The sequence below is a fragment of the Rhopalosiphum padi genome, chromosome 1 (assembly GCF_020882245.1).
Source record: "Rhopalosiphum padi isolate XX-2018 chromosome 1, ASM2088224v1, whole genome shotgun sequence".
Classification (NCBI taxonomy): Eukaryota; Metazoa; Arthropoda; class Insecta; order Hemiptera; family Aphididae; genus Rhopalosiphum; species Rhopalosiphum padi.
Window position 1 is genome coordinate 84,619,423 of NC_083597.1, and position 19,708 is coordinate 84,639,130.

General features: G+C 25.9%; 2 protein-coding genes across 4 annotated transcripts; both read left to right on the forward strand.

Moving 5' to 3' along the window:
* The first annotated feature begins 8,137 nt into the window (after window positions 1-8,137).
* Window positions 8,138-11,557, forward strand: LOC132928237 (serine hydroxymethyltransferase). Of its 3 annotated transcripts, none has more exons than XM_060992773.1 (9): window positions 8,138-8,515; window positions 8,580-8,801; window positions 9,068-9,313; window positions 9,377-9,555; window positions 10,073-10,255; window positions 10,319-10,531; window positions 10,600-10,947; window positions 11,028-11,144; window positions 11,206-11,557. In XM_060992773.1, the coding sequence occupies exons 2-9, from the start codon at window positions 8,740-8,742 to the stop codon at window positions 11,361-11,363; spliced, it is 1,506 nt and encodes a 501-aa protein (XP_060848756.1). In that variant the 5' UTR covers window positions 8,138-8,515; window positions 8,580-8,739; the 3' UTR covers window positions 11,364-11,557. The 3 variants fall into 3 exon arrangements, with proteins under 3 accessions (XP_060848756.1, XP_060848765.1, XP_060848773.1); XM_060992782.1 differs by having other exon boundaries at window positions 8,615-8,801; XM_060992790.1 differs by lacking the exon at window positions 8,580-8,801 and having other exon boundaries at window positions 8,142-8,515.
* Window positions 11,558-12,386: 829 nt separating this feature from the next.
* Window positions 12,387-17,915, forward strand: LOC132928228 (probable nucleoporin Nup54). Its single transcript, XM_060992762.1, has 11 exons — window positions 12,387-12,544; window positions 12,643-12,779; window positions 13,214-13,453; window positions 13,522-13,623; window positions 13,973-14,155; window positions 14,252-14,402; window positions 14,868-15,010; window positions 15,071-15,226; window positions 17,004-17,380; window positions 17,471-17,581; window positions 17,665-17,915. The coding sequence occupies exons 2-11, from the start codon at window positions 12,704-12,706 to the stop codon at window positions 17,767-17,769; spliced, it is 1,644 nt and encodes a 547-aa protein (XP_060848745.1). The 5' UTR covers window positions 12,387-12,544; window positions 12,643-12,703; the 3' UTR covers window positions 17,770-17,915.
* Window positions 17,916-19,708: the final 1,793 nt, after the last annotated feature.

A 19,708-nucleotide genomic window follows, 5' to 3' on the forward strand; every position in this document is an offset into this window, starting at 1 on the left:
CCGCCGCTCCGTCGCCCCCACCCGCCCGCCACCGCAACACTACGTCAACAACCGACGAGGCAACGACAGAAGAACAGTACCGCTCCGCAAATGAAGCGAATAATATGGACCGATCGTCGATCGGACGGGCGCTCTCGCTCAATCGCTTCTTGGGAAAATCCCAGCACGTTGCACCACTGGATTGCCACCGGGACCTTATCAGCTTTCAACCGGCGTCTGGCGCGCGAACTGATTGTCCCGGACGACCGATGCCGCCCGGCGACATTTCATCCACAATGACACTGACGAGTTCAATAATTTTATCACAAAACTCTTGTGAATTATAGTATTAACGTATTAATGTATTATACATTTATACCTCAAATTTATATGCTTTAATATGCTAATTGTAGAATTATCGAGTTCATGAAGATTTTGAAGACTAACTAAAGATATCTCTGGAAAACGAAAATTGACCGCCGCAAACCGGTACCAAAATAACAGTTATTTGAATTATTTTAGAAAAATACAGTGCACACTTAAGGACCTTTAGGTCCTATCATAGTACCATAATATTTACAGCTAATATCAGCTGACCATTTTAACATGTAGGTACTAGATAATATCCTTTAATGAATCCTTTCTGGGAAGATTAAAGACGAGGATTAATTGTGTTTAAACAAGGATTTTCACGGGAACAATCAAAACATTCAAAACGAATTATTTTCATCATACCAGCGTTATTAGATCACCAGAAACGAAAACAACAATTATTTTAATAATGTTGTGATGTATACCTATAGTATAAATGTTGAAACAAGCTAACCCCATTTTTTATGTTTGAATTATATTATATTTAAATGTTGGTAGATTCTACTCGTGAAAATTTCATTTTCGATACATCACGACATTTGTATAACAATTCAAAATTGAAATAGTCCTCGTCTGGGTATTTAATATTTATTATTTGCTTAGTTTTTTGTATAGACGTATTAGGTAATAGTGTGGATAATATGGTATACATAACAAACCTGAATTTATTAAAAAATATACTTACATAAATAATATTATTTTATAATCAATGAAATAGGTATGCTTTTGGTTCCCGAAACATCTGAAATATAAATTCTTGTTTTAAGTTTTATAATTTTATATAATTTTAATCCGATCAATGTCATTAGTATCTATTGTTTTTGCAATAGTAAATAAAAAAGGACTATTAAAATCCCAACGAGAATAAAAGTGCCCGTCTATATGATATAATACATATATTATATTATATTGTATAATACGTTATATAATTATTATTTACCATTTAAACAGTTTAATTGTATTTTTTTCCATTAATAAAAAATAATATGTGTAAAAATCAATAAATTGATATATGCCAACTGTGATGTATATAGTATGTTATAAACTTATAACTTATAAGTAGACTAGGTGAGTATTTAATTTATTGACAAGAGTCAAGAAGGTGTTCTTTTTGATTAAGAAGCCACTTAAGTCACATATTAGCGGCATTTTAATTAGTTTACTTTAAGTTAACCTTAACCGGTTTAACCTGTTAAATGTTTAAACTGTATGACATCAAATTGCCTAACATTTAGACCCTAAATTAAAATACAATCATCTCAAACAGGTAACTAGATAACAATTATTTTTTTTTCATCAACTACCCTGCCGAAGTATCAGACACGTAAATAGGTATTTATTTATTTTTATTTTTTGGGGGGGAGGCGATTAATCTATTTAGAATAGTAGAGGCTTAAAAAATGTTTTTTATTAATTATTAATATAGTTACTAAAATTCGATTTTTGGGGATGGAAATCGCTCCCATCTTTCACCCCTTCTAAATTACGTGCCTGCGAGGTATTAAATAATACCTCAGTATTCTTCTCGAACTTATTTCACTTATGATTTTTGATTCTATAGGTACTACGATAATTTTTAAATATATAAATTGTTTATGTTTTATTTTTATATTATACATTTATCGGAATAAATGTAAATCCAAATAGGAATTATATGCAGCTTTGGCATCTGCAGATAGTTTTTATAACTCACAAAATGTATTTCTGGGGAGGACCCAAAAATTTTACTATTACGATCGTGGATACGTATAAAAAAATCATTCATAATATTACTGTACTATTTTAAGGAAGTGATGACGTATTAACAATTCAAAATTAGATTCCGCAAACAAAATTAAATTAACACAAGTCATAATGAAAATGAACAAAGGTCATTTAATATATTACGAACATTTTGTAGTACAATTTTATTTATTTTTATAAGCTTAAAATATTACTAAATTATTAATATTTATTTATAATTTAAATATTTACGTATATACACCGTATGCCTGCATAACATCATATTTTATATATTACATGTTTAGTGATGGTATATATATTATATATAATATATTAGTACAATAATTTTTACTATGAGACAATCTTTCTAAATTAATTGTTGATATTTTGGTAATGTGTGTTGTGTATTTTTAATATTGACAACTTTATCAATATTAAAACAAATTTTTCTGAAAGGTTTTAATATTATAATTTATAGGTATAATTCCAAAGTTCCAAATTCCAATTACTATAATTTATTATACCTATACATTTTTGAATATTTATAATAATTTATATTAAATGGTATACGTATGTTTATTTACTATTTAGTATTTACAGCCTATGTATTGTTAAACATAAATTATGAATATAAAGCTTTAAATAGTTTAACATATTGATAAAATATATAGTACTTAATTAATATCTGTATATTTACTGGCTAGAAAAAACCGCGGTAAAATTCATGGCCTATTTAACGAAAAATATGATTTTTATAAAATATTCATTATTCATACATAACCTTTTGAATCCTAATCTTCACTTATATAATTGAATAAATCTGTCATCTTTTCAAAAATGCACTAAGCCTATATACATACGACAGAAATAAAACTATAACTAAATACATTGCATTTTTAAGTCACAATGATTCACACAAACTCGTCATTTTTAAAAACCAATAATTTGTGAGTATTTAAATATTGTAGTATATATTATGTACTATATGTATTTTTTTATTATTTGTATATAATCTTATGATATTAATGACTATTTATATAAAAGATTAGGATTACCTACCTATTTATTTTTTATGTCTCATTTAGTCATGTGTAATAATAAATTATGTAAAATATATATATATAGATAAATTTATTTTTACCTATATTACCTAATATAGTACAATAGTATAAAGTGTCAGTGGTTTTCATTTTTTCTATGTGATCATACAGTGTTCTACCACCCTACAAGGATACATCCTTTGAAACTCGTTTAGATCTATGATTTACAATATTTTACTATGAAATAGTTTCGATTTTAGGTGTTTTGTGATACATACACGCATAAATATTTATATATACAGTCAACTCACGAAGGTCAATATAACGAAAATCTCGATAATACAAATGAAATTGATGTTCCCTTAAAAATCTTGTGACATAACAAAAATTAAATGTAGTTTTGCAAGGCTGGGCATTAACGAGTTAAAAAGTTAAGTTACTTTTAACTAAGTTACTTAACGAGCTATTTTTATTTTCATAAGTAACTTCTAACTTAACGAGAATACCTAGAATGATTTTAATATATTAACTATTAAGCAATAAATTCGTTGTGTCGTCAACAATTATTATTTGTTCATAACATTTTATTTATATTGTTTTCTGTGACCTTTCATGTAATTAATTTTACACGTATAAAAGAAAACTAACTTAATTTAACTAAGGTAAGTTACTTTTTTTTCAAATTAACTTTTAACGAGTTAAATAAATAAAAAAGTAACTTTTAACTTTAAACTTAACTTATATTTTTCTGTATTAAGTTAACTTAACAACTTAAAATAATTAGTTAACTTGCCTAGCCATGTATTTTTGTTCCCTCGATATAATGAAAATTTTTTAGTCAAAGCTCTCGCAATGTAACGAATTTTTACAATTTTGGAGTTTGATATTATGAATTTAGATTTTTATAAGTGTACAAGATACACGTTTTTTGGTGTATAGGTAATGACTACGAAAAATATAAATTTAAAATAAATAGCTTGGTATTATGAAGTTTGTTTTGGCGATTATCACGCAATAAGTTAAAATTCATGCCGATAATTAATATAATGACTAAACCACTAAACCGTTATTCTAACATCTACGTTATCGTTATTCGTTTTGTTTAGTTTTTTTGATGTGTCAAAGGCGATCGCACGTTCGGAATTTCGCATATCGTGTTCGTATAATGTATAAACGTGAGTTTAAAACGAAAGTGATTGTCAATTTCTGACAATAAAAGAATACTTAGAATATTAATAGGATATGTATAAAATTAATTTTATGTATTTTTAATGTGTTGATTTATATTTTGAATTTTCTTTTAAATATCTTTAAAACGAATATTTTGATTTATGTTTTTGATAAAACGAATTCCAATGTTAATGAATTCGATGTACCGAAATTTTTCCTCGGTCCCTTGAAATTCGTTGTTTATAGCAAGTTGACTATAATTAATAATTATTATTAAGTTTAAATAGATAATCATCTAGTTTTTAAATAGATTTCAAATAGAAATAAATAAATAGTTATTAGTATCAATGCACACATAATATTATATTATGTATTATACTATTATATGCAAATAAATACTTAAAAATATATTTATATAATATATATAAATTATTAAAAATCATGAGTTATACTGTATCACAGACACGTATACAAGGTCACAGGGGGGTTCAAACCCCTCCACCCCAACCCCGAAATGTTAGTATAGTTAAAAATGTTGCTCAATATAATATGTTCATATTATAGTATTATATACGCTATAATGTATTGGCCAATACTAATATATTTTCCGTACATCAATAATAATAATTAAATGTAACTAAAAATTACTACTGGATATAACTAGACATAAAATTATATTTATAAACTTTCCCAGATATTGTAAAACCTAATAAAATATTATAATATTATCGATTTGTACATATTTTTTACAGTTATATACTGGAAAGTAATTCAAACCAAACCTTTTAAAATATATTTAAAAACAAGATATTGAAGTGTCCGTTTTATTTTCTATTAATCTCTTCTAAAATTTTTGTTAAATATTTTTATACTCAGTAAAAAAATATTGATAATTAAACTGACAATGCGACTATAGGCGAATAGTTCCGCGGCAATTTTTATTCGCTTATAAATTATAAAGCTTACACAATACACATATTTATAATAAAACTCGTATATTTAGTTGCATTTCATGACTTTTCGGGAGCGTTATACTTTATTGCATTAAATCCACTTATATTAAAGTTAACTTCTATGCTGTGTTAAAATTTAAAAACATAAAGTAGTTAATTTATGTAATATGTATAGAAAATATACTTATTGGGATGAAACTCAAAGCTGGGCAAGTTTTTTTTATCTAATTTAAATTAAGATATCCTAACAAAAAAAATAACTAATCTAAGTTAATTTTGAAATACAAATTAATTCAAGTAACTAATAAGTTAAGTTATACATTTAAAGAAAAATAATAAATTATTTAAGTAATTAAGTTAAATTTTTTTAAATAGCTTTCACTATACTCATAAATATTTTTTATCGTTGTAAACAAAATTACTAGTTTTAGTATAGTTTAATAAATAATAATATTAAACATTATTAGTACTATTTCTTATTTCGACAAAACAATTCAGGCAACCACAAAAATAATAATATTGTCGTCGTTGCACTGACAGGATAGTATTTACAATTTAAATATTATTCAATTACACAAAAAATGTTAGCAAAAATCTACACTAAAAATATATAACTAACAATACAAAAAATTTGTAAATAACTTTAATTTTAACAATATAACTGAGTTAAGTTACAATTATTTATAAAAATAAATAATTTAGATACTATAAGCTATTTTCTAATCTTCTATTTGTTGTTTGATTTGTTACAGCTCAGTTTTGAATGAAAATTAGGTTTTAATATACCTACATTTTTTTCTTTTAATTAATAACGTGTATAGCTTTTTGTTTTAATAATATCGATCATCTAATTAGTAATTTTTCATACTATTTACTAATGTTTTTAGTGATTTTCGTATGAATTGCGTTACAATCTATTAAAATTGCATTTTTTAACTGCTGCTTATTTCAAACATTATGTGTTCTAATTTTTTCCTATTTCATTCCATACATGTTCGATAGAGTTTATATCAGATGACTGTGAGGGTGGGTGTATGGAGTTGTTTTATTGTTTAGGAAAATCGTGTTTGTCGTGTGTTTTGGATCATTGTCTTGTTGAAAAATAACTCAATTTATCATCATTATTTTTTAAATTATTTCTTAAAATATCTAAATAAATATATTGGTTTTATTATACCACATGTGATTTATTTACAGTTTTAGCGATTTTTTGAAAAGATTGTCCTTTTCTAGCCAATTAATTAATGTACACATTTTAGTTGGTACTTCCGTAGTTCCGTGGTTAATGTAGTAAAGAAAACATTAACATATAATTAACGTAGTAAACAACAATATTATTTAATGTGCGAATGTGCCTATAAATAAATATATAAAAAATATTTTACAAATATAAAATAACATAATAATTCATTAGAACATGTCGATAGAACATAAGAAATTACCAAAACTCTTTCTTAGACTTTATAATAGTACCTAAATAATAAGTACATCACTGTCCAGAAAAGAGAATATAGAAACTTCTTAGATGAAAATAATTTGATTAGGTTTAGATACGAGTTTTCTACTAAATATATTTATATAAAAATTTTCTTACTTAACCTTGCCATAGGAATTTATTAATAACTTGTTAAGGAACGTTTTGGTTGATAAATAAAAATGCTAATGTATAAATTGAAATTTACTGAAATAATTTTATAAATTAAAACGTAATGCATAAAAACTTTTTTGACCGAGCGTTATTAATAACTAATAAGTAACAACATTTGAGTAGTGAGTTTATTATATTATACCTTATCTATAGTCAATAGTCAATGGTAATAATCACGAATAAAAATGCAATTTAATTAATAATTTATTTAATCGTGTTTCGTGACGAATGATTATAATAACTATTGTCTATTATAGAAACTATAGAGAGCATTTATAATTTATAGGCTATCTAGTGATAATATAGACAGATTACATTAAATTAAATCATAGTAAAACATAGAAAGAACCTTTATATTATGTATTTATAATGTATATGAATAATTTTCATTTATTTCTTTTTATAAATCTTATATTATATTGTACTTAATATTTAAATTATATCTTAGTCATATCAGGAAAAGAGCATATAGGTATAGTTCATAATCCAGTAGTATGCTGAAAAAAATCCCTATATTAAGAAACAAAAATAATATAACTTAAATTTATCAAGTACTTATAAAAATACTAATAAAAAATAAAAATAATTGCATGTTAAAAATGGTTAAGAAAATAATACAACGATTACAACGGGTACCTATACGCAAATATTGTGTGCTAAAGTTCAATATTTTGTTTTTGTATTAAAGTTTAGTTAAAATAAAGAAGTGTAAAAATTCTGAAAATTTAACTATCGTTTTCCTGTCGTTTGCGTGTCTATCAAAAAAAATGTGGGTTATTTTTAAGAACATTATTATTTCATTATTTATTATATACGTTGAGTAAAATTGGGATTGTTAGGGCATATTTGATTAGTTATTTTCGGACCTAATTATATTATTAAGAGTAGCGTAATTTGAAATTTTCTTTGAAGGATGAGGGATTAAAAATTTATTAATAAAAAACTGTAAACTTTATCGCTTGCAAAAAAATTTGAAAATTTTTAGTAAAATAATGCTCTGGGGGGAATATCCTCTCTAAATTACGCCCTTTATTATTAATCCAGTTATTATAATAATCTTTTATTCTATCGATTTTTTTTTCGTAATAAGGGATTGTTTTTTATGATAATCTTTTTACCGGGGTTTTTTCCTGAGCAATTTCCGTATTCTGTTTGGCTACTATCATCTTTAAGGTTAGGTTACAACATGTTACATTACTTACAGCCACGACGTGTACCACCGCGGAAGAATATAATTTTGTGCACAATATACCTACCACGTTTTTAAAGCACCGTTTCTTATCAGCTGTTGTTATATCTAAAATAGTTGTTTTATAATCCATCCGGTCAGCGATCACTATTGACTGGTGGGTGACTGCCCGTCTTGAACTGTATTGAGCTCTGGGCAATTTAAAATAATCGGAAAAATTGTTTCTGAATTAATTAACTTATGTAATACTTTGTTATTATATTCACTGATATAATAATATTGCAGTTGAAGGCCGAAGGGTTATTATTGCTAATCATTATTTTCTACAAATATTTCGTCGTGACGAAACAGTTACAATATTCGTACAGACCTCACAGTCGTCTCAATCGATACACATACGTATTCATTATTTCTCTGCCGAACCCACGTGAGATACCTAAAGGTAAGCAAACTAATTATTGTGTATTATGTATGTTCTTTGAATGTCATTTAATGTAATATTGCAGCCATATTATAATATTTCGGTATTGTGATTGATTAGCTTTGATCTTTGAACAATATCGAACAAGAACTCTGGCTGGTTACATTTAAGTTCCAATTAAAATTACCACAAGTCTTTAAAATATAATTGTAGTTACCTACTTAGGTACTTAAAAAAAAATTAAAATGTACTTACGTCCAATATTACGTACCTCAGTTAATGCTCAACGGCTTCGTTTCATAAACAAGTAAGAAGAATTTTGCTTGTGTTTTTAAAAAGAAATTACCTATTTATATTAGGTATTAGTGTTTCGAATTTATATTTTATTGTTGTATTGTATTATATGTATATAGCTATTGGTAATTTATGTTTAAATTTATTTGTCTATTGAGTAAAATAACTTTTATTCTTGCTTCACTTTATTTTTAATTTTTAATACATTTAATTTGATAGACTTTATTTGTATATAATAAATATATATAAGTATATATAAGCATGCTTTATTTTTTTCAGATTAGTTACTATGTCAACTAGTGCAATGGAAGCAAAATCTAATATTAAAACATTTGATGATCCAAATTTAAGTCTTCCATTAGAGACGGCTGATCCTGAGTTATATGCTTTAGTTAGTCAAGAGTCTCGGCGACAGAAGAAAGGACTTGAACTTATAGCATCAGAAAATTTTACCTCAGTATCAGTTTTACAATGTCTAGGATCTTGTTTAACTAACAAATATTCAGAAGGTCTTCCGGGTGCAAGGTATTTGAAATAAATACATTTTATTTAAAATTATTAAATAATTTTTAATTATTTATTCGATAGATATTATGGTGGTAATCAAGTAATTGATCAGATTGAAGTTTTATGTCAAAAAAGGTGTCTTGAAACATTTTCTTTGGATCCAAATCTTTGGGGTGTCAATGTACAGCCATACTCTGGTTCACCTGCAAATGTTGAAGCTTATACGGCTCTTATTGGAGGAACCAAAGGACGAATTATGGGTAAATATTTTATTATTATTTGTATTTTTGTAATATTTAACTATTAACTATATAAAATTAACATGTTATATTATGCAGTTTTAAAGATGTACACACATCAAACATGCAGTTTTTTTTAAATCAATTTTTGATACAAAATACTTATTAATAATTAATAATAATTTAACAATTTTAGGAGTTGAATAGTTAAAAGCTAAATTATTATACTAACTAAAAACAAATTTTAGAGTTAAATAGCTCATAGTTAAATATGCAATGTCTTTTGTGGAGTGGTAGCTTTTGTAAAATAATAAATTTTGTTTAAATATATTAAATTATAATACAAATAGCATAAAATAAGAAATAAACAATACTAAATTAGGAGAAACAAAAATTCCAGCTATTTCCAAGTCTTAATGGCTCATTTTTTGGATTATTACTTATTATTTATTATAAATTTAATTACTAAAAGTAAAATGTATGATGTACATAATGTTATGCAATGAGAAAAAATTAACATTTAAATATATTTCGGTAGGCTTGGATTTACCTGATGGTGGTCATATCAGTCATGGTTTAATGGCTCAAAAAAAAAGATTGTCTGCAGCATCAATATTTTTTGAAACTTTACCATACCACGTAAATATGGATACTGGTTTAATTGACTATGATGAATTGGAAAAATCAGCAAAGAATTTTAAACCAGATATTATTATTGCTGGTTTGTATGAATAAATATTTAAAAATATATGTTAAAATATTACTTACAATATTCAATTGTTAGGTGTAACTTCCTACCCACGGACATTGGATTATAAACGTTTTAGAGAAATAGCTCAGGCTAGCGATTCATATTTAATGGCTGATATGTCACATATTAGTGGTTTAGTAGCTGCTGGTGTTATTCCCTCACCTTTTGAATATTGTGATGTGGTCACATCTACTACTCATAAAACATTAAGAGGTCCTCGAGCTGGAGTCATATTTTATCGTAAAGGTATACTTTGTAGTACATTTTACTGACTTATAAAACTATTAATTAATGTATAAATGTTTTTAATTTAGGAGTTAAATCAGTATCAAAGACTGGTGAAAATATCATGTATGATTTGGAAGACAGAGTAAATGCTGCTGTTTTCCCAGGATTTCAAGGAGGTCCTCACAATAATGCTATTGCAGGAATAGCAGCTGCTATGCGCTTGGCAACTACTCCGGCATTCAAAGACTATCAAAAAAGAGTTTTGAGCAATTGTAAACAATTAGCTGAATCTCTTAAACAGCTTGGATACAAAATATCTACTGATGGTACAGATGTGCATATGTTGTTAGTTGATCTTCGACCAATTAATTTAACAGGTTCTAAAGCAGAGTTTACATTACAAACAGTAGAGATTGTGTGTAATAAAAATACTGGTAATTAATCTAGAAATATATTTACAAAATTTATACGGTAAAATTAAAATTATTATAAATGATTTATTTTAAAATATTAGTTCCTGGTGACAAAAGTGCAATGAATCCATATGGTATTCGTTTGGGTACACCAGCTCTTACTACACGAGGAATGAAAGAAAATGATATCATTAAAGTTGCTGAATTAATTCACAAAGGTACTAATTAAAAATACATATTTATTTTTACATTTTGTATAACTTAATTGGAATGTATTAGGTTTGACCTTGGCATTGGATGCTCAAAAAGTATCTGGTCCAAAATTGGTGAACTTCAAATCCACTCTAACATCAGATCCACTGTTTGTTAATCGTGTCAAAGACATCACAAAAGAAGTAGAAGATTTTGCGGAACAATTTTATATTCCTGAACTATAAATATTTTTATCAAGCACTAAAGCGATAACATTGAATTATTTGTGCCAAGTTAAGAATTTATATTTTTGATACTGCCTTAAAATATTTTATACATTCCAAAATAATTATCAATGGAAGATGTATCTACTTTTTTTAATTGTTATCGTATTTTTTTCATATAATAAAAATTAAAAATATATATTTAGAAAATGTCATTAATGTTATTTATCAATACTTTTTTTTTAAGTATGATTTTTATTTTGTTATAATGTTAAAAATGTCTTCACTCTTAACCTATATATTAATTTAGTTACATCAGCAGGTATCCAAAATATAAGAAGAGATCATAAGAAACAAATAAATTCTTATTTTAGCATTTACCATGATAGAAATGATATACTAGGTAATTCATTCAAGATTACATTGTATTGTAAGCAATTCATGTTATGTTGGCTTATTAAACTTATTTCACAATATATTCTGATTAGGAGGTAAAAGGTTTCTGAGTAAGAAGTTTAATCAACATGATAATATTATAATGTTAGTTGTAATAATGATTAATGATTATTGCTTAAAGGGGCGTTACACCAACATTTGTTTTCTCTGTCTATTTCTCACATAATACATGAATAAAGAGATTCCGTATTCCCACGTTTACGGTCTTCTGGTTCAGTTTAGGGCAAATGCACCTATTATTATATATTTTATAATAAAGAATATTATTTCCTGTGTATAGTGCATTGACTGGATAGATTTTTAATATTTACATTTTTGAACAAGTTATTTATGGTTAAAAATAATCGAAATATTCGAAATTAATTTAAATTAAAATATGCATGTATTTATAAAAAATATCAATAATAATCCATGATAGAAATAATCATGGACCGTGCTTTAATGATATATTTTTTAAATTCTTAATTATCCCGGTGGTAAACGGTGAATGGTGATAACTGATTATCTGATAATATATATTTTGAATTTGAGGTTATGAGTATAGACAATATGACATTATAAGTGTGCCCAACTTCATTCTGATGGATACAACAATGATAATAAGTAACAACGATAAAGTGTGAAGTGAATGCGTTATTTTCAAGTTTCAGCTTTGATAGTTTGATCGTTTGATGGATCATCTTATTCATCTTATTTCATTTAAAAAAAATAATGTTTGGACATTAAGACCGTTGGAAAATAGTTTGGTAAATTGATTAGAATGATATAAACTACAAATAATAATATTTAAAATTTACAATTATTGTTATTATTTTTTCTTTTATTAACATTCGAATGTGATCAGTGATTTACAGTGGCTGTTGTATTGTGTTGAAACGGAAATTCAGTAACTACGTAGGTTAAGAATGACAGGTTTTGGTTTTAACGCACCTACGTCTTCCAGCTTTGGAATGAATACTCAAACGACAGCTAGTCCATTTGGTAATGATTATAATTCAAACATAGTAAATTAAGACAATTTTTGACTTTAATTTTAATTATACATAGGTATCTATTGTTAAAAATTCATTTTTTTTTAAACTATTATTTTGATTTTGTTGTATAATATGTATGTGTACGATGAACTGTTATTTTAATGCAATAATAAGGATTTATTACTATTAAATATTTACAAGGTAGGTATATATTAATACAGTTAATGAGATTTTATTTTGCTTAAAATTATGAAGATAAAAATAAAAAATTCTTAGTGATATGTAATATATTGTAAAATGTTTAAATAACTGAAAAGTAAAATAACCGTGACATCTTTAAAAGTTATAGATTATCCTAATTTTTAACTATCTTAAAAATTGAATAATTTACATAATTAAATACTCAGTATGGCATTATGCTAAAAGAAATTATTATTTAAGGGTATGGTTCTACAGTATCAACTGCAGCACCGTCATTTGGATTTGGTTCTACTACAACATCTGGTTCTCAAGGTTCTTCTTTTGGTTTTGGAGCTCCCACAACTAGTGCAACACCATCATTTGGATTTGGAGCTACTGCTACTACTGCAGCTCCAACGTTTGGATTTGGTGCAGCTGCAGCCACTTCATCACAATCAATTTTTTCAGGTTTAGGGCAATCACAACCTACTGCATCAGTTGGTAATTAGAATTAATTGTTTTATTACTAATAAAAAAATTATTTATAATTTTTAATACAATGCTTGTAGCTCCTTCATTTGGAGGATTTGGTTCATCATTTGGAGCCAAGCCATTTGGAACAACAGTAGCAACTACATCACCATTCAATTTAACTACTCCTTTTGGTCAAGGTGATTATTTTTAATCTATAGTGTTAAATCTAATCCAATAAAAATGTTTCATTTACATATAGTCAAAAAATGAAAACATTTTTCATTGTTTTAAATTTGAATGACTACATATATTTAATTATATAAGTTGTAGTAATAAATTACAATCTTTAGTAAATAGTTCTAAGTTAAGCTTAAAAAACTAAGCAATCAAAGGTTTACAGTAAAAATAATATGTACAAATCAAAAATATTGGATTATCTATATTCAATAGAATAATCAACATGATCTATGTAGTTTTATTAAATTCTTGTTTTGGTGGTTTTTAAAATCTAATATAGTAAACTATTTAAATGATTCAATTTTTTAGGTAATACTACTCAACAACCACAACAACAACAACAACAACAGCAGCAGCAGCAACAACAACCCTCTCCTAATGCTAATGATTTAGTAATTAATTCAATTGTAAATTGTAAATTATTTGGAGATGAAAGAGATCAAGTTATTTGTAAACTCAACTTGTTGCAAGCTTGTTGGGGTACTGGAAAAGGTAAAAACCTTGAAAAATTCTGTATTTTTTCATATTTCATTATATTTATTTATTTTTGTTTCTATGGTTATTGATTATTTATATTATTATTTTTAGGATTTTATGGATTGAATATGCCACCTGTTGAGTATACCCCTCAAAACCCGCTTTGCCGTTTTAAAGCTATTACATACAGTGTAAAACCAACATCATCAAGTAGAGATGCACTTGTGGCAATGAATATCAACAAAAAAATGGATGAAATAAGGTGATTTTTTCTTTCTAAAAATAGACATTTTAATTTAATTATAATAAATCTATTAAATAAATATTGATTTGTAATTACTGTGATACAATACATAACATAGGTGGGACACACCTATCTTTTGTAGCTTGTGCTCAAACTAAATAATATTAAATAATAGGCATTGCATTTTTTTTTACTCTATTAAATAACAAACCAGATTCAATTTCTCAATTTTTTTTTTTTAGTATAAAAAGAGTTCTGACAAAAAAAACACATTGTAAAACTAATAAAAAATGTTAATATTTTATAATTTTTTATTTGCGTCATTACTAAATACAATACATTTATTTTTGTTATTATTAATTTGAAGTTTTAAAGTTTTCCTCTAGCATGAATGTAATTTTAAAAGAACAAATTATTGTGAATTATCAATTATTTTAGTATCTATTAATCTAGACTTGTTATTATTTATTATTTATTTTTCAGAAAACAAGAAGTACAGTTAACATCTAATTTATTTGCGGTTTTAGGAAGTAAACCAAATTTAAGTGTACATTTAGATACATTAAAATGGTACACTGAATCAAAGTCAATGGCTTTAATATATGTAGAAGAAAAACTTCAAAATGGTGTGTTCTTTACATTTCGATACTAAGAGAAAACCAATTTCTAATCACCATGTTTTTTAGGAAGTACAAAACGAATTTCTAATATGGATATAATTAACTATTTAATGCAACCAGCTCCCAAACAGCAATTATCAAGTATGGGAATAGAAAATATATTTCCATATACTGGTTTTACTGAAGAAAATCTACGCGAATATTATGAAAATCCACCTGCTGGTATTAACATTTTTAACTATCAATTAGTTATATTTTATTACAATTAATACTACCCTTTTTGTATGTAATCATCAGATAAAATAATTACATGATACATTAAGTATAAATGTTTTTACATTAATCAAATAACTTGGCCAAATACAGTAGATTCTTACTATGTTGAACTTTACTATCTTAAATTTTTCATCATCTAGAATTTAATTGAGTCTCTTTGAAACTACCATTACATTCAATAGTGTTTCTCAATAACTCGATATAAAATTAATCATTTTTCATTATCTCGAGTACACAAATATTATTTTATTATTAAAAAACTCAATGTTTCAAATTTTTCAACATCTCAATTATCCTGTTACCCTTAAGATTTTATATAACAAGAATCAAGAATTTACTGTATATTTAACTGTTTTAGCAGTTGTTGTATTGAGAGAGAGATGGAGTTTTTCTATTATTTTTTTATATTTAAAGTGTACTCTTAATAATTATTTTAATTTAAGTTATAATGAGAAGATAGTACATTTTGTTTTACATAATATTTTTTTTAATTTTTATTTTAGGAAATTGTATTGAATAAAATATTCAAATTGAATTTGATAAATTTACCATTTTCTTACTACAATAATTCACTGCATTAACTATAGTACAGGGGTGGCCATAACAAGGCTTACTAGCCTCATGAAACTCTTGAGTCAGTTTCATGCAGTTCTTGACATCAAGCTTACAGTAAAATTAACTATTTTATAATTATAAATGTCTCTTAAAAATGAGGCTTGCTTCAGTGGCAGATTCAGAGGGCATTTGCCCCCCCTCCGTTCTCTCAAAAAAATAGTTTGAAGTCCTTGATTTTAGTATTTTATGTAATTTTATTATACTTCAAGAGTAACAAAATTATAGTGATATATTTTTTTATTACTATTACTATAAAAAATATTTTTTTTTGTTCTGTACGAGACTGGAAAGTTACATATGTATGTACCTAAATAAATACTTTACCAAAATTAATGTGTGCCCTTTAAAAAATTGCCCTCCCCCCTGTTATCTTGGTCTGGATCTGCCCCTTGCTTGCTTAGAATTAGCTTCGTAAATTTGCAGGTCATAAAATTAAGGTTAGTGGCCACCCCTGCTATAGAGCAGTGTTTCTCAACCTTTTTAGTCTTGCAACTCCCTCCCTATCTAAAATTAAGTATAAATTTGTATCATATCGTTGAGAAAGCCAAATTTTAAATGAAAGGTTCATTTTGTAAATCAGTGTTTTATTATTTTTGGCCACCGCGATCCCCAGGTTGAGAAATGCTGCTATAGAGTATAATTTAATTATAATTATAAACTAATAAACATTATTATTGTTCAGAAATATTTATTTTAATTGCTCATAATTACTCATTAATTGTAATTATTTGAACGAGGATTGTTGATTATAGAGTATTTGGTGCAAAGTTAGGTTGAGTCCTTAATTTTCCAATTCTAAGTGTCCCCATTGTTTTATTTTTGCAATTAGAACTACTTAGTATTTTTTTTAACTTAAATTGAACTAATAAAATATTAGTTCATATCCTCATAGCTTTGTAAAAATGTATCAATTTATTGGTTTCTAAAGAAAAGTGGTAACGCCCCAGATTTATCATTTAAAGAATTAATCGAACCTTTATTTTTTAATTTTTTCTTCAAATTGTCAACTTTTATGGCATGTTTATAAACTATGTTATTATTTTGATTTCAAATTTAATATTTGTATATTAATAATTGTATTATAACATGTTTAAATTATATTTTACAGGAATTGATTTACGAGTCTGGAAACAAGCTCAAGCAGATAATCCAAATTCAGCAGTATTTATACCAGTGCCAATTGTTGGCTTTTCAGAGTTATGTCGGAAATATAAATGCCATAATGAACAGGTTACTGTACATAAATTAACACTTAACAGTATTGCAGAAAGATTATCAGAGTTAGCTAGGAAAAAAACAAGAGTAGAATCTAAACTTGAACAATATACAGACAAAATGGATCAATTAACACACAGGATTGTTAAAGTATTAGTAGGTCAAATGGTCATATTAAATGCAGGAATGGCTCTTAGACCTGAAGAAGAAACAATAAAAAATCAATTAGAAATTTTATATAACGATATTAATTCTCCATTAAGATTCCAAGTATGTTAAAGATATTTATGTATACATTTTTATATATAACCAATGAATTTTTTTTAAGTTTATTTATTAATTTAAATTTTGACTTTACAGGGAAAGTTAACCGAAATTGCTACTCTTGTTCGATTAAAAAATTCAGAATTATCAGAAGATTCAAAAGGTAATTCGGGTTGTATTCCACAAGTAGCTGAAGAAATTAAACATGTAAGTAAAATATAATTTATTTTTTGTACATAATTTATAATTGTTTATTATAAAAATTACAATTACTGAAATTAATTGCATAGTTTTTGGAACTTCAACAAACAATGATATCCGAAATGCAAACAGTAGTCAAAGAAGATTTCAACGCTATAAACTTAATGAAAGAATCATTAAAAAATGTAAGATAGTTTAATAAATAAATATGTATTGGTCAATAAAAAAGTACAATATGTAATTATATCAATAATAATTATTTAATTATATTTCATAGTAATAAAATTGTATGTATTGCTCATTATTATTTATACATTAAAAATAATGTTTTTGTACATTATGTATGAGTTTGTTAACAAAAAATAATTTTAGTTAATATTTTAAGTCTTAGTTTTATTATTAATTTTTATTTTAGTTCAATACTATTTTACTTAAATGTGTTTTTAGTTTTAATATTTAAGTAAAATATGATTTCAGTTTAAAAAATAATTTTAATATATTTTTCAACACATGAATTAAAAAATTTTTTTTAGTTATAGCTCATGAGTCAAAAATACTTATCTAATGGTTATATTTTTTCACCAATTTTAAACATCTGATTTTACTATAAATAACATTGTAGTTATTATAAATAATTAGGGATGAGTTGAACTTAAGTTTTCAAGATCTCAAACTTAAAATTAATCTAATTCAAATTTTATAATTTTTAAAAATGTAATCTTACGTATTTTAAAATATAGCGGTAAATAAGTAAGTACTCTATGACGTTTAAAGAGTTCAAGAATTCATCTTTTCTATTTGGGCAATATTAATCCAAAAACATGCTTGTAACATGTTGATAATATTGATGTTATACTAATAAGTATTATTCTTAAGTCTAATTTTTGTAAAGTATTTAAGAGGATGTAGAACCCGCATGTGTTGTCTCCGTCTTACACACGTGTGACATAGCAAATTTTCGTTCACCAGTTTCAATATTGTGCTGTTAATTTTGATATTAGAGTGAACTGACCTATCATAAAATTTAAAGGTAAGATTATTATCCAGGGCCTCAAGTAGCCTTTTATTGATATTATTATTTTTAACTAAGTTATGAACATTTTAAAATGTAGTTTCAAAAAGATCATAACTTACTTAAAAATAATATCAATAAAAGGCTATGTGGGACTCTGGATAATAATCTTACCCTTGAATTTTATAATAAGTCAGTTTACTCTAGTATCAAAACTAACAGCACAATATTGAAACTGATGAACCAAAATTTGCTATGTCGCACGTGTGTAAGACGGAGACAACACATGCAGGCACTATGTCCTCTTAATTATTAACTATTTAACTGTATGGAGAAATTATTATTAGTTTACATTAAGTTATTTCAGATTCAGATTTCAATCAACCATATATAATGTTGCTTTATCTAGCTATATAGTATAAATTGATACTATCACATAATCTGGATTGATTTGAAATTTGTTTATGTAAGTACATTTAAACCAGCTAGACACGTAAGACGGTAAGACGTTCTTGCCCTGAAGAGTTTTAAATAGTTTTTTTAATCTTTTATTGGTAGAAAATGTTCGTTCTGTTGTTGAAGTCGAAACTGGCAATGTAGTTAATAATTTCATGAGAAAAGACATGTCTTATTTAGATTATATTTTTTTATAACTGAAAAAATTCATTTATATTTAGTATATGCCCCACCTAATTGCTGTTTTAAGACAGTCTTTTTTTAGTTTTTCTGTCCACTTTCTTTCCCACAATTTAATTTCTGTTGGAACTTCCAATTAATCCAATTCCTAAATTCTGAATATCTGAATACATTTGAGTAGTTATTTGACTTTATTTCAAATTGTATACCATAGACCAGGGGTGGGCAACTGGCGGCCCGCGAACCTTTTTTATCTGGCCCGCGCTACATTTTCAAATTACATCATACAATTTCAAAGTAAATTGTCTATACTCTATGCTACATCTATGCTTAATTAAAATGCATATTTTGTATGACCTTTTTTTGCTCTCTATACTCTGGCCCGCTAAATTTTAATTTTCTAAACATTGGCCCTCTAATAACATTCAGTTGCCCATCCCTGCCATAGACCATAGACATAATACAGTGTGTATACAATTAATACC

What these genes read in the sequence shown, in the direction of transcription:
- LOC132928237 (XM_060992773.1), top strand. Translation starts at nt 8,740, where the DNA reads ATGTACTTACGTCCAATATTACGTACCTCAGTTAATGCTCAACGGCTT. An exon ending in TGTGTGTAATAAAAATACTG is followed by an intron (nt 10,948 to 11,027) that starts GTAATTAATCTA and finishes TTAAAATATTAG; the next exon opens with TTCCTGGTGACAAAAGTGCA. An exon ending in TGCTGAATTAATTCACAAAG is followed by an intron (nt 11,145 to 11,205) that starts GTACTAATTAAA and finishes GGAATGTATTAG; the next exon opens with GTTTGACCTTGGCATTGGAT.
- LOC132928228 (XM_060992762.1), top strand. Translation starts at nt 12,704, where the DNA reads ATGACAGGTTTTGGTTTTAACGCACCTACGTCTTCCAGCTTTGGAATG. An exon ending in AACGACAGCTAGTCCATTTG is followed by an intron (nt 12,780 to 13,213) that starts GTAATGATTATA and finishes TTATTATTTAAG; the next exon opens with GGTATGGTTCTACAGTATCA. An exon ending in TTATGAAAATCCACCTGCTG is followed by an intron (nt 15,227 to 17,003) that starts GTATTAACATTT and finishes TATATTTTACAG; the next exon opens with GAATTGATTTACGAGTCTGG.